This window comes from Apis laboriosa, unplaced genomic scaffold (assembly GCF_014066325.1).
Source record: "Apis laboriosa isolate Shangri-la unplaced genomic scaffold, ASM1406632v1 scaffold122_cov146, whole genome shotgun sequence".
Lineage (NCBI taxonomy): Eukaryota > Metazoa > Arthropoda > Insecta > Hymenoptera > Apidae > Apis > Apis laboriosa.
Window position 1 is genome coordinate 2,082,935 of NW_025221084.1, and position 14,648 is coordinate 2,097,582.

General features: G+C 30.3%; 1 protein-coding gene and 1 long non-coding RNA gene across 4 annotated transcripts in view; one reads left to right on the forward strand and one right to left on the reverse strand.

Annotated features, from left to right (window-relative positions):
* The first annotated feature begins 724 nt into the window (after window positions 1-724).
* On the forward strand, window positions 725-4,484 carry LOC122720215. Its single transcript, XR_006347732.1, has 2 exons — window positions 725-1,374; window positions 4,254-4,484. It is a non-coding gene; the product is annotated as an uncharacterized LOC122720215 (long non-coding RNA).
* LOC122720213 overlaps window positions 1,367-14,648 on the reverse strand; it is a 46,594-nt gene continuing 33,312 nt past the window's right edge. For 2 of the 3 annotated variants that reach the window (XR_006347730.1, XR_006347731.1), the window contains 2 exons: window positions 5,210-6,808; window positions 1,367-4,920 (listed from right to left, as the gene is read on the reverse strand). Coding sequence is in view for 1 of the 3 variants with exons in the window: in XM_043946763.1 (XP_043802698.1) it covers window positions 5,591-6,808 (1,218 nt within the window). In the remaining 2 variants the exon portion in view is untranslated. Of the gene's footprint in view, window positions 4,921-5,094; window positions 6,809-14,648 lie in introns of those variants that run through there. The other variant, XM_043946763.1, reaches the window with a different exon arrangement.

Consider the following 14,648-nt stretch of genomic DNA (forward strand, 5'->3'; position numbering starts at 1 on the left):
ATAATAATAATAATAATAATAATAATAATAAAATAATAATAATAAAATAATAATCGTACAAAAAGAAAAAGAAGGATTCGAGGACGTTGCATTCGTAAAGCGGGCCACACGAGAGCTGCATATTTTATTTGACTAAAATAAAAATATCTCTAACTAATTCTCGGTTAGATATCATCGTAATAGGAACTTAATCGTACATTTTCGCGGCAGCTCAATTAAATTAATCTTCTTAGTAAATAAAATTTGTAATATTTAAAATAATAATAATAATAATAATATAATAAAAAATGTAAATATTTCTCTTTTCTTTCATATTAACAATGAATGAATAAAGAAAATTAATATAAATCTCACTTAATTCACATATATATAAATAATTCGATAAAGAGTACGATTAAACTTCTATCCTATAAATTAAAAATTAATTAAAAATTGGCTATTGTCAACGTAGTTTTACATCATTTTAAAGTCCTAGCTGATTGCCGCTAACCTAGATTTATGTCATTTTAAAATCTATGATTGCCATTTATACAGTTTTAATTTTTTATATTTATTTAGCAACTCATATATATATTTTATAATTATTAAGATTTTATTATATTTTTTTTATAAAGTGTGAGAATCTAAGAGATTTAATAAAAAATTGATGACATAATAACATTGATTTTCCAATGCAAATTTATTATTACTAATTATTTTATTATTTTTAAAAATGTCTTTGATTAAAAATATATTTTAAAGAATTAAATTTGTTTTTAACTCTTAATTTTTATTTATAATGCTCATTTTTCGTATTTTAAACAAAAAGTAATTACAAACGTGATATTATAAAACAATACTTCTTTATTTTACTGCATTTTAATACAGCTACGACATTAGCTAACTATAAATCTTTAAAAATTGTATGGCGGCATCCAGCTAAGGCTCTTGAGTTAAAACCGCCGACTATGAAACAATTAAAAAACGCAACTTTATAGATTCCATCTTGTACTTCACTAATCTATATGTTACGTCTAACTGGTCATTCTAACATAAAAAATAATGAAAGAATCGACAAAAAAAAAAAAAAAAAGAAAGAATTCATGATCATGCATATACATAATAATCAAAGACTATATATAATATATCAATGTCTATGCACAAAAAACAATTTGGAAGAGCATATATGAAAAAACGAATGATAACAATAGAATGACCAGCTTTCGTGTTTGGTTATAAAAAGAACGAGATATCCCCCAAGATATACGCTTTATAAATTAAACTGAATATCAATGTAAATCGCTCCGTGGGCCAGCCGCGAATCACAGCAACATCATCCGAACACAACGAGATTGCGCGAGTCCCCGTCACCGCTTTTGTATATCACTTACCACGGTAAATATATATAATAATCTTATATATATACTTCTTGTTTATATATAATATATAATAATATCTTATATATGTATATTTTCTTCACATTATACCTATTATATCATCTTTTATTTCCGCTTAAACATACTTCTGCGCGTGTGCTATTTATACTATTTACAATGTATCCTTCATCCTCTTTTTCTTTCTTTCTTTTCCTCGATTTACAATCGTAACTCTCTGAAATAGTGTTCGTTACACATCCATATTTTTTTTTTTTCGTTTTCTTTTTTTTAAACGTTAACATTAACACGCACGTAGGCGTAATTGTCGAAACACACGCGTATAGAACTCGTTTCGTCGTTCTCTCGCACGGTTACGTTTTCCCTGCATCTCGTGATTCACGTATAGCTCGCGCCTCCTCTTCTCCACGTTCATTAAAATCTTCGAAAATCGCAGGCACTCCGTCGGTACCGTGTGTATATATGTGTATACGCGTATTTAATATACGTTTCAACGCAGAGAAGCTACATTTCCATGTAAAAAATACGAAATTATTTATCACCTTCCGAGAGTTCCTTTTTCATGCCCGAAAAGCGAGAGTATACCATCTCGCGTCCAGTTTCCAAACGCACTTGCTTGGTATTCCGTTCGTCGATCAAATTCTATACAAAATGTTGATCGAGAGATCAGAATATTTCGTGATTCATGATTTTTTTATTTTCATATCAATAAAATTTCGATACATCAATTAGTATTGATTTTCTGATTAACTCCTCAGAACTTTTTAATATATTAATGTGTATCGAAAGAGAAATCTTAAGGCGTCATTTGTGTCACGACACAGAACACCAAGCCAATGAGGTAGCGCTGCGATCGTAAAACACGAAAAGACATATACTTGAGAGATGCATCAACGCTATGGACGAATTTCTTTAACAACCTAGCATACGTTGGTGTATCTCGTGTATGTGTGCCACGTGCTTTAAAATTCACGCTGTTTCTGATTGGTACACCATGCAAGAAAACAACATTGAACCATCCTAAAACGTCCTCGTACATTCATATCGAGCGCGCATTGTAATTTCACACAACGTCGTGCGCGTATGTATTGTGTGTTCTGTGTATAAATGTGCTGTTGAGTTTTAACATTTTCATGCGGTTGTAGAATAGAATTGTGCACAGAACTCGAATGATTTGCAATCTTAAAAAATCGTAATGAGAACATCTTTCTTTATTTTTTTATACTTCGTTAAAATATCTTTGATTATGAAAATTGATGAAAATTGAAGTTTAAATTTTTATTGATCCATACATATTATTATTATTTTTCCAATATTTTGTAGTATTTTCCACTATGTTCTCACATTTATATTTCAATCGAGCATAGTTTTACATACAGAAATTTGTCCCCATTACATGTTTGAAAAAGTTCACATATCATTCGAAATCGATACACTTATATTTTTTTTCTCCTAGATTTTCTGCACCGTTAAAGTAATATTGCTCGTTGTTTTCTTTTTGTACAAAATGAGAAAGGAACTAATGAACGAAATAGAGATGAGACGATTAGTGTGGCATAAATCAACATTGAATCGAATATAAGATGATAATAGAATAAAAATCAGAAAATTAAAAATTTTTAACATGAACAATTGAAAAAAAGAGAGAAAAAAAAATAGAAAACAAGAACGAAAAAATGAAAACTGCCGAAAATTCACTTGAGTTCGCGTTAACAATTATTAGACTTAGTACGTAGTGTGTATCTATATACATCGAAGTATCTAATGTATTTCATGTATAAACATGTACATTTCGTGTTCCTTGTATTTCTGTATACAAATATCGTATGTTACGAATGGATTTTTTTGTATGGTATGTCTCGTGTTAATGTATATGTCGGCTTAATATTGAATTAATTACAGTTTTAAATCAACTCGTGAAACGTTACCAGTAGAGTTTTCTTTTTTTCGTTTCTTTCTCTCTTGTTTTTTCTTTTTTTCCTATCTTTTTTCATTCCCTCACACAAGTAATCAGTCGATTTATAAATTATTGTATATCGCTTTATCGTTCGTTTTTAAATCCGCTTTACAACGCTTAATTTCGATTTAAGTATAGCTGCTCTTTTGAGTTCAGTTAGTGGACGTTGAGGACGAGATCGCGCGCGGATCGCCATTCCTCTTCGCGAAGTGCGTATCGTCGAGTTTTATTTTATTATTTTTTTTTTTTTTTCTTCTCTCTTAATAATCTCTCCGTTCCACACTCCAAGTGAATTATTGGCTCCCTTCGTTCTTTGCTCGTCGGCCACTCTATTTTACAATAGTATTATGGTACATATTATTAACGGGAGATCAGTGGCGCGCAGTGGCCTACGTGCGATGATACGAAGGAACCGATATTTATCCCGATCTCTAAAATGCAGGTACATTTGTTAGCATCGTGCGTCAGAACATAGTACGCATTTTCACTAACATATCTCCATCCATCGGCATATGATATTCCCTTAATAATCGTCGAAAGCCTTCGAGAATTCAGGAACGATATTGATGCTACTATAATTAATTTCGCTTCGTATCGGATATCACACAATGGAAATATGTTCGACCATCTATGTTCTGTTCACGACGTCAGGACGTATCTAGACTCCTCGACGAAGGCTGCAGGCGATCCGTGCGAATTTACGCACATGGCTCTGTGTGTACAGAATTAAGCACCAGGGTGTGATCGTCCTAGCACCATATATCGACTTTTCTGTGTACGAACCTGTATATCTGTCTGATGTACATATACATATGTATGTATATTTATATATGGGTGTATACGCGCGTGTGTACGTGTATGTATTTATCAGTGTACGGTATAGGCCACGGCGGTTATGTCTTACGCGTGTAATGTATCGTTAGTGTGTTACAGTGTATGGCATTAATTAATCGTCGCCTGGATAGTCTTTCTAATCCAAAGAGAAAACAGCGATCGATGATGATGGACACTCCCTTTTCGATTGGCTGTCGCAAACGACGCCAAGGCATCGCCGAAGAGTTCTCAACGTCAGCCAGCTAGGCAAGCGATATCGTGCTGTTTGAATCAATTGTAAAAAAAAAAAAGGAAAAACAAAAAAATTAAAAAAATTAAAAGAAAATCAAGAAATGTAGAAAGAAGAAGAAATTTTTTTTCCAGTCTGTCGAAGTACCGTGCCGTTTGTCATCGTTGTTTTAAAGAGTCGAAGGCTACATAGGTCCTGTAGGTACTTGTCCTACCGTATCGCCGGCCCGGGGGCGTGAACATTGAGCTCTTTTCACTTTCTCTCTTTTTCCCTGTCGCTCTCTCACTCTATTTCTCTCGCTCTTCCCCCCCCCTTTTCTCCCTCTTTTTTCATTCTCTCATTCTATTTCTTTCTGTCTGACGTGCCGGTGGCGACATTTCGAGCGACTCGGGAACTCATACATGTGCCGCTGAATTCGCAGGTGCAGCTGCAAAAACAGATCGTTTCGATATAGTATAACCAGGCTCGTTTTGAGGTGGTCGTTGATGATGATCCGGAGGAGGACCCGATCTCGCGTTGTTCGTTAACTAAAAATTATAATTCATTCGAATATGAAAATATATTTCTCACACATATTTATATATATATATATATATTACATACACATATATATATATATATATTATATATTATGTGTAAATATATATATATATGTATAATAAAAAGATTTAAATAATTTCTATTAAATCAATAGTAAATAATTTTTAAATCTAATATAATTATAATAACAAAGTATAAAATATTAAATTATTAGTAAATAAATATCATTGAAACAACGTGAGTTTAGGTACTCGTCGGTTTAAAAATTGTAATCACCTCTATTTCCTTTGAATTTTAAATATTTCCAATGGGCCATGAATTCTGCACCAGTTGCACCTGCGAACACAGGAGGTATCACGTCTCATACCTCCTCGTCCATAAGGAGTAGACCACCCATGCTGGTTACCGGTGTAATACGAAGTAGAACGTAACCGAGATAATCGATCGGTGCGTAATTGACACGAATGGTAATAAATAAGAAAAAGAAGACCTCCTGGAGAATCGCCGACCAGGCGTTGCAAATAATTCGTGAGGCGGGCGACTGCGTCGTCTCTACATCTTGATTTGTGGTTCTTTGTAAATGCCGCATACTTATTTGCTCTGCGGCATCAATGGGTAAAAATCGATGAGATGACTCAACGATGTCAAAATTGGGGGCTATGATCCAACGCACATTAACGATTCGTGCGTACTACTGCTACTTCCAGTACTAACGCAGGCACTGGCCACATTGCTATTGGCACAGCTACCGCTGGTTGACACCAGATGCTGTTGCTGTTGCTGATGATGATGATGTTGCTGATGTTGCTGTTCTTGCGCCGTTGTACTCCTAAGAATATCGTCCGCAGATAGAGGTGTCAATTTCCATCCAGGCATGAAGTCTAAATCTAGATCCGGACCAATATCGACATCCAGTAACTCGTTGTTGTTTAGTGGATCTAAGGGCGACTGACTCGAAAGAGATAGCACACTGCCCCAGTTAATCGAACGACTATCATCGCTATCACCGATACCAGAATCGACGTCTGTCTCGTTTGAAGACGTTGGTGGCATTGGAAATGGCGTTAACCTGCCCTGCTCAGGAGGTTGAAGTTGAGCAATAGGTGCTGGTATAACTGGCTCCATGGGCGGTGGACTTCTGTCCCTCTCCATTTCGCGTTCTAGATGCCTCAATGTATTGCAGATGAGAACCGATCGATGAAGGCTTGGATCTGGAAATTGGCGATACCTCGCCAGCTTGCACATTGAAATATTTAATACGGCTAGTCGTCTTTGTCTATAACACGCTCTGCCACGTCGACACCAACTTGACCTCGAACCTTCGCAGCATCTATCATTTGCTCGATAACTAGATCCAAGCTCCAAATAACTTTTTCCGTTTTCTTCTCGCCGTATCGTTGGAGGTTCATAATGATGAGGCGCTCCCCATTGCGGCTGAGGCCTCGACAGTTGACTGTAACCATTATTACCGACCGGACTAGTAGGTCCGCGTTGATGGTGATAGTAGTGCTGCGGATGATGGTGTAGGTGCGCCACCGTAGACGGTGGAGGCGCTGATGTTGGCGTCGATGATTGTTGCTGTTGTTGCTGTGCCGTCTGATGTTGCTGTTGTTGTTGCTGTTGTTGAGGACTCGTCGATGTTGGTTGACAAGGATTTGTCTGCAGGCAAGGCGGACTCACTTCCATATCGTAATAAGAAGCCGGTGTTTGGCTAAGCGGGGGCGTGTAACTATCCTCCATCGCCCACCAGCTACCCTCCACTCGGCCTAACTTCGATGGGCTTTCGCCCATATCCATGTCGAACTCCATGCAGCCCACACCTCCCTCCAGTTTACGTTTCCCTGCCGTGGCCTGCAGACCCATCATTGCACAACTCTAAAAATAAATAAATTAAATATTATATTAGTTTTTTTAAATTCTTTTTTTATAAAAAAAATAAGTATATTTCATTTTACATCTATTTTTCTCTTTTATATCTATTTTTAAAATTGCTTTCATAAAATTATATAAATAATATTATTATTATATAGTTATCATATTATTATTATGTATTATATAGAAAATTAAATAATATTGATATATTATTATATTATAAAGAATATAATATTACAATTAAATTAAAATAATTTAACAAATTATACTTTTTATTATAAGAAAAATTGAAATTGAAAAGTTTTAAAATTTAAATGAAAAAGAAAAAATTTTAATGATAAGCTAGGAATCTTTCTTAAGTGATAATTTAGCGACATGATCACGAGAGACCTTGCCGAGTCTCGATATTCTGCTATAAGCAAAAGAGTAGGCAAAACGGCATGACTCAGAGGGTCGGCTCGCTGACAGACGTTGGAGAATGACGTCAGACAACTCCCTACCCTAGCCTGGAAGAAGTCATCGTTGGAATGGATGATCGAGTGGGCATGGAAGAGAAGGGGGACACAAATGGCGAGGGGGACAGAGGAGTGTTGTTACTCATGGGTTCAATCAGCAAGCATGCGGGCCCCTTGTGAAATACTCCTCTTCATTTTATCTTTTCCTCCGTCTTTGTTTTCATTTTTCTTCTTATATTCGTTCACAGATATATATATCAAATTTATGAAAATATGTATTATTATTTCAATTAATTTTAATAGTTTAATTTTATTATTTCAAATATTTTAATAGTAACTTTATTATTCTTATTACTATTGTTAGTAAATATATATTAAATCAAATATTAGAAAAATTTAAATAATAATGTTTATTTTTTTTAATTTTTAATTAATTTTTTAATTTATTTTTTTTTTTAGTTAATGAATGTAAAATATATAAATGCTATCTTGCATCACTTACAGTGATACCAACTAAAAGAAATTTAATCGATCCATGCGATATAATTCTAAATGATAAAATACTTAGATATCAATAATTTTCATTTATATATATAAATTCAATTTTTTTAATTATTATTTAATTATGCGAATAAAAGTAAATAAATAATCATTTCTTACTTCTTCTTGTTTAAGTTTTGTTTAATCAAATAAGATTTCTAAAATAAAAATAGAAAAATTTTAAAAAATAAAAATTATATAAATTTAATTGAGAATCACTGATAGTGCAGTTAGTTAAACGAATTGCCGTAGGATGTCACTAGCGATACGTTCGTCATTTTGTCTGATCCACGTGGTCTGCACATGACGTTTGATTTCATAAAAAAAAAAAGCAAAAACAAAAATTGAGGGAATGGAAGTAGCGAAGAGCTGACCTATGGGTAGGGGATGTACGATGGCATGAACGTCATTTAACAGATAATCGATGCGTTATATTGTCCAATATGAAGAGTTTCATGTGTGTGCAACTAGTAAGAACAACAGTGGGAAAAGGAGAGAAAAAAAGTTCCGAGGAAACGAGCAATGCCATCAGACGATACCGCGCGCTCATAATGATACCGATGGTAATAGCAAAACATGCGAAGCAATTTACTGTTTTATTATTTTAATCATATTTTAAATAAATAATAGAAAAATAAAAATTTCGAATTAAAAATAAAGAATATAAATGAAACTTTTTTGAATATAATATTAATTAATATACAAAAAAATAATTTGACTTTTATTATAATAATTTTATTAAGAAAAATAACTTCTGAAGAGAAGAAAAGTACACTTTCTTAGAAACAATTTATAGATTTCTAGAAGTAACTAGTTATACTATAGTAGTAACAGCAACAGCAGCCAACGACTCAATCTCGATTCGACGGTGTACATCCGCCGCGGCGGCCTACTTGGAATACGACTCGCTCGCGAAGGTTCTCCTTCCAACAGGGTCGACCAGTCCCGGAGCTCTTCGAGAGACGATTCATGGAATCGTGGGGAAAACAATGAGGGATCGTATCCGCAAGCTTGATTTCGCCTTCCATTACGGTGAAAACACGATTTCCTCAGGAAAGTACTTCTAGTTTTCGATCAATACTTTCCCAATACATATTTATCAATATTTATCATATTAATCTTTATGATTAATATAATGCCATTTTATGAATTATTATATATTAAAAAGAAGAAATATTATGATAAATAATCATCAATCAGTAATAGAAGAATATAAAAAGAAAATCTAATAGATTCGGAATTTAAATATATTATTTATAAATATTTATTTTATCAACTAAGTTCGAGATATCTATGAATTTTATAATTTTTTATGTCTAATATTAAAAAATAGTCAATCACATTTATTGGCACAATTGAAATCAAGATTTCAATGAGCGCGATCAAGAATTGAACGGACAGCCTAACAATGTTTGCGAAACATGGTCCGGGCGCACTTGTTGAATCGAGACGACCACCGGGTGGTTACTGTAGGGAGTTACCGCATAACGGATTAGCTGTGTGGAGCAGAAATGCACGGTTCTTAACTATCCATAAATCAAAGTCAAGAAGCATGTGCTCATCCCACTCTTATTTCGTCTCGTGAAATCTTTAAGGGTTGCAATTTACGTTTTTTTCTCTTACATATAAAGAATCATTTGAATATTCATTTGTTTAGAGAATCGTAACATTGAAAGGAACATTGTTATAAAATTAATTTTTATTTGTTTATATTTTTTTAATATTTTTTATAATGCAATTCTTTACAATGATTATTTGATTTATAGGATTATAATGATAAAAATTATTTTTGATTGTAAAATATGATATTTTATTACTTGAAAAAAAAATATTTTTGCATTTTTTTTAATAGATTATCCTAAAATAAAAAGATAGATCTGATTCAATATTTAATGAATTATTTTTTTTTATATTTCTCAAACTATTTTTATATAAGTACTAAATATCATATTTTTCATACAGGAATGCCATCTAGTAGTGAATTCCGTAATCAATTCGTATAGAGGATTTATTTCGAGGTTAATCAGATAAATGGATGACTGAAATATTGTATATATTCTAACATTATAATTTTTATCATTATTAAAGAAATTTTAATGAAATATAACAAATAAATTATTAAATTTGTTAAACTGTATATTTAAATTTATTAAATATAAATAAATAAATAATATTTTTGAAAAATTATAAGAATATTTCTCTAAATAATTATTATCAAATAATAATTATTAATAAATTTTATAGAAACTTTAGTGAGGGAATTTTCATAAACAAATTTGCTCCAATTCCTGTTTTATCATCAGGAATGTAGGTCAATGGAATAAACGTGAGAGAAGTACCAGAACTAGAAAAGATTCATGACGACCGTGCTCGCAATAAGATAATGTTCACTGCGTGAAGTCTATCTAGACAAATTATAACATATATATATAACATGAAAAGATTAATAAAATCTGTTTTTACATTACTTTTAATAAAATTATAGTAAAATTACAGTTGACATAGAAAATAAAACAAAAATAATAAAAATATAAGTTAAATAAAAATAAAAAATTTAATTAAATAGAAAAAATAAAGAGAATAATTTCAATATGTAAGTATTAATTCAAATGTTATTTTTTATTTGAATAGTAAATCTGTAAATACATTTATTTTGAATAAGTTCAATTTCATTTTATTTTTACAACTAATAAGTAAACACAGAAAAGATGCGAGACAACAATCAAAAGTAGAGAAGGTTCGTTGTGGATCCGGCTATGCCTGACGATGAGGTAATGTTTGTTACACGAGTCAAAGCTATCTAGTCAGCCAAAGAACGAACACACACGAAGCCATCGGAGCCCCGTAGATAAAACCAGTTAGTGTGTGGCGTCGTACATTCCTAAGCTACATATATATGTGTGTATGCTAGACATGCGCGAATACATTGAAACGATGAAACTATAAGATTGAATATTCAAATCCATTTTTGAATTCAAATGCTCCAGAATACTCAGTGCAGCTTTGCATATTTAGTAACGAAAAATATTCAAAAGTGTTGCTTCTTTAGAGGTTAGATCATTAACTCAGTTATACCAACATAATAACATATAATCGTTTTGATAATAATTTCATGAAAGCATAAAATAATAAAATATATTTTCATATATATACATTAAAAGTGAATACAAAAACAAAAAATAGATAAAAGAAAGAGAAGAGAAAGAGATAATATAAAAAAATCAATATAAAAAATAAATTTCTAATATTCCCTTTATATTTTATTTTATAATATTAACTGAAAAAATAATCGATGCAATATTAAACGATGCATCATAAAGTTTATGAAATTTTAATTTATCTTGAATTCAAAACTGTATAGCAGATAAATGTAATCAATTCATGTTGGTGCAAATTTTCTGCGCTGTTCAGGCACTAGAAGAACGACATCGAGTCAATGTTGGTGCCGGCGGTCGGCAGTCATGACAACATGACGTCAACCGGCCGTGTGTTATTTTCGAAAGGGGACTCGATCGGTGCGGCGCCTACCGGCGAGATCGCCAACTACGAAAAACAGCTCGACAACGACGTCGCGCACCACGCTATCGGGCCAAGAAATAACAACGCGCACAATATAGCCTGCCGTGTTATGATTATCGAGCGTAATTCCGTCGGGAATATTTAAATAAATGAAAAACCAGCAAGTATTCTCTTATATAAAAAATTTTTGTTCTTTGTACAAAATTAACCTTAAACATTTAATATTTCTTTAACAGATAATATGTTTATTCGATATCGTCTAATTTTTATCCGTCCATTTATCAATGACGTGTTATATTATTTATAGATATGATGTTCTGGATAATTTTCCATTACTATAGCCAAATAAATTATTAAAATAATTCAAATTAAATTAAAAATTATACAATATTATTTCAACATTATATTACTCATTTAGGAAATTATTTCTATTTTAAATATAAAAATTACTAAATAACAATAACAATAAAAAGAAAGAAAATAATCAATATCTTTTCTTTGAAATTAATCAATTCTATATAAATAATGAATAATTTCAAATATCTAATTAGATCGCATCGAGAAATTTTTTTAAATCGTCAATTTATTTTATACCATAAATTATGCAATCGATGAATTTCGTTTCGCGATGTGACGCAAGATCGTTACCAAGCAGTGACATTTCTTTGAATTCGACTTCGAGTTTCGCGCGTACGATCCTGGAAGCTGTTTGAATGCTAGCTTTAACAGTGTAAAGTCCGTGACAGATTAGTGGTACGCTATCTCGTCGAATGGATAAGATTGTCGGGGAGCAAGCCAGTTAGACTTAGATTTCAAGGACTTGCAAATCGCGCTCATCATCGTGAACTTTGAAAAACCTAATGTCAATAGATCTTTATTATTTTTTAAATTAAAAAATTTTTATTTTTAATAAATTATTTTTATTTTAGATAAAATTATATTATATTGTTAATATAAAAGATGAAAAATCACAGCAAAATGGAAATTTTTTATTCTTTTTCTCAAATTTTTTAGTATACAATAAATATTTAAAAAATCTTTACACAACTGTAAAAACGATTTAAAATTCTAATACTCTATATATTCAAAGTTAACTTTTATGTATTGTATATGCTACGTATATGTGAATATATGTATATGTGTATACATGCTAATTTTATTTTTATGTGCTTGCCTCTGTACTTTAAACAGAATAGTACATTCAAACTTGTAGTAGAGATGTTTTTAGCAAATCCAATATATAATATAAGATTAAAGAAGGAAATTTACTTACAACTTATAATTAAAGTTATATAATTTATATTATATATAATTTATAAAATTATATTATGATTATTAAAGCAATTATTGAACTTTTTTTATATAATAGTATGAGATAAAAAAATATATAAAATGAAAAAATTACTTGAAATAAAAATGAGTAAATTATACGAACAATTTCGAAAAAATTTTATATTATATATTATATTGTTATATTGTTATATTATTAATTATAATTATATATATTAATATCAATATTGTGTATACATATATATATAATTTTATATCAAATATTAGAATCAAAAAACCAAATTTTAAACCAATGATATATTTAATAAATTGATTGAAAATTAAACAATTGAATTATTGAAATTATATAATCATTTGTATTGAGAATTGAAAAATTGAAAATCAATATCACGTCTAAAATAAGAACAAACTATGCAAGAGATCAGTTTACAATCTTTAAACGAAAAAAGAAATACAAGAGCCAGCAATCTACAGAATTTTATTGTAGATCATTAAAAAAGAATGATGAATAAAAAAAAGCATTATCCTTCGTGAATATAATCGTGCAGGATAATATTTTATATTTTAGCCACGTGCTCAATTAATCGATAATAGGGAGAAGAGAGGAGAGAGCAGAAAGTTTTATAAAAGAATAAGGGGTGAAAACTACCTTTGATGTATGTTTGCATTAATGGATGGTAATCTAAGTCACTCATGTGATCATCTATTATCCTCTAAATGTAAATAATAACAATACAATTGAATATTATACTTAAAATATAATTTATTATACATGATTTTAAAAAAATATAAATATCTGAATTGAAAAGAAAATATAAAAATCTTGAATTTCATATATTTAATTCTATATATAAATATAAAAATCTAATTGAAATTTTTATTTGATAAAATATTTAAATAAAACTAAATAACTTACATACATAACATTTTATATGAATAATTTTCACAATATTTAATTATTAAATACTTATTAAATTATATTAATAGTTCAAATTGTCTATAATCTTTTTATAATATTTATTAGTACTAATTTTTTTGAAAATATTTTATGTTCTTTTATTTCAGAATGTAAATATAAAATTATAATATAAAATAAAATATAATTAAATAAGAAAAGATATCAAAAATAGGCATGCATTAATTTTTTAATGATTTAGCATATAAATATATACTTTTTTTATCCTTATATTCTTATATTTTTATACATACATTGATTCATTATATGATTATGATTTAATTTTTATATATTTATTTATGCAATTATACGTAATATATATTATTGTAAAATAAATTATATATTTTACTCATAACGAAATGCTTATTTTAATCATTTTAATCATGTATAAATTAACTTTACTAAATGATTTTTATAATATTTTAATAAAGTAATATAATTTTCCTTTTATTTTACAAAATTAAATCATATATCAATTAAATCTTTCTGTTAACTAATTTTCAATATATGATTATTTTTCCAAAAAAAAAAAAAAAATAACAAATAAAGTAGAGAATTATCAAAATTTTCAAAATAAAATAATTTCACAATAATTCTTTCAAAAGAATAATAAATAACATAAGTTAAATATTATTAACTCCCTCTTTTCCTATTAGAACTATTCGAAATTCTAATTTAGATCATATTTTTTTTTTTCAAAAACTTCTCGCAAGAAATAAACCCAGCATCACAACTACGCGAAAAACGTCGTCCCCGAAGAATAGCCCCACGATTGTTGACCCAGTTCCACGGCACGCGATGCAACATTTGCAACCGCGAAAATACGAGCGGCCGTACGCCCATAGGTGTTTGTATGCCACGCACAAGCGTGCAATAAATGCATCCGTGCACTTAAACGTACCGCAACATACACACATAAACCAAGGAATCCTGCGAATCGTATATTCTGCATATCCTTTATACAAAACATATATATTATTTTATATATGTATATGTATCGCTCATGTACAAGTTTCACGATAAATACACTAGCCTATATACTATCGTTGTGCAGGGGAGAAGGTACGCTGGTCGGTCCTACATT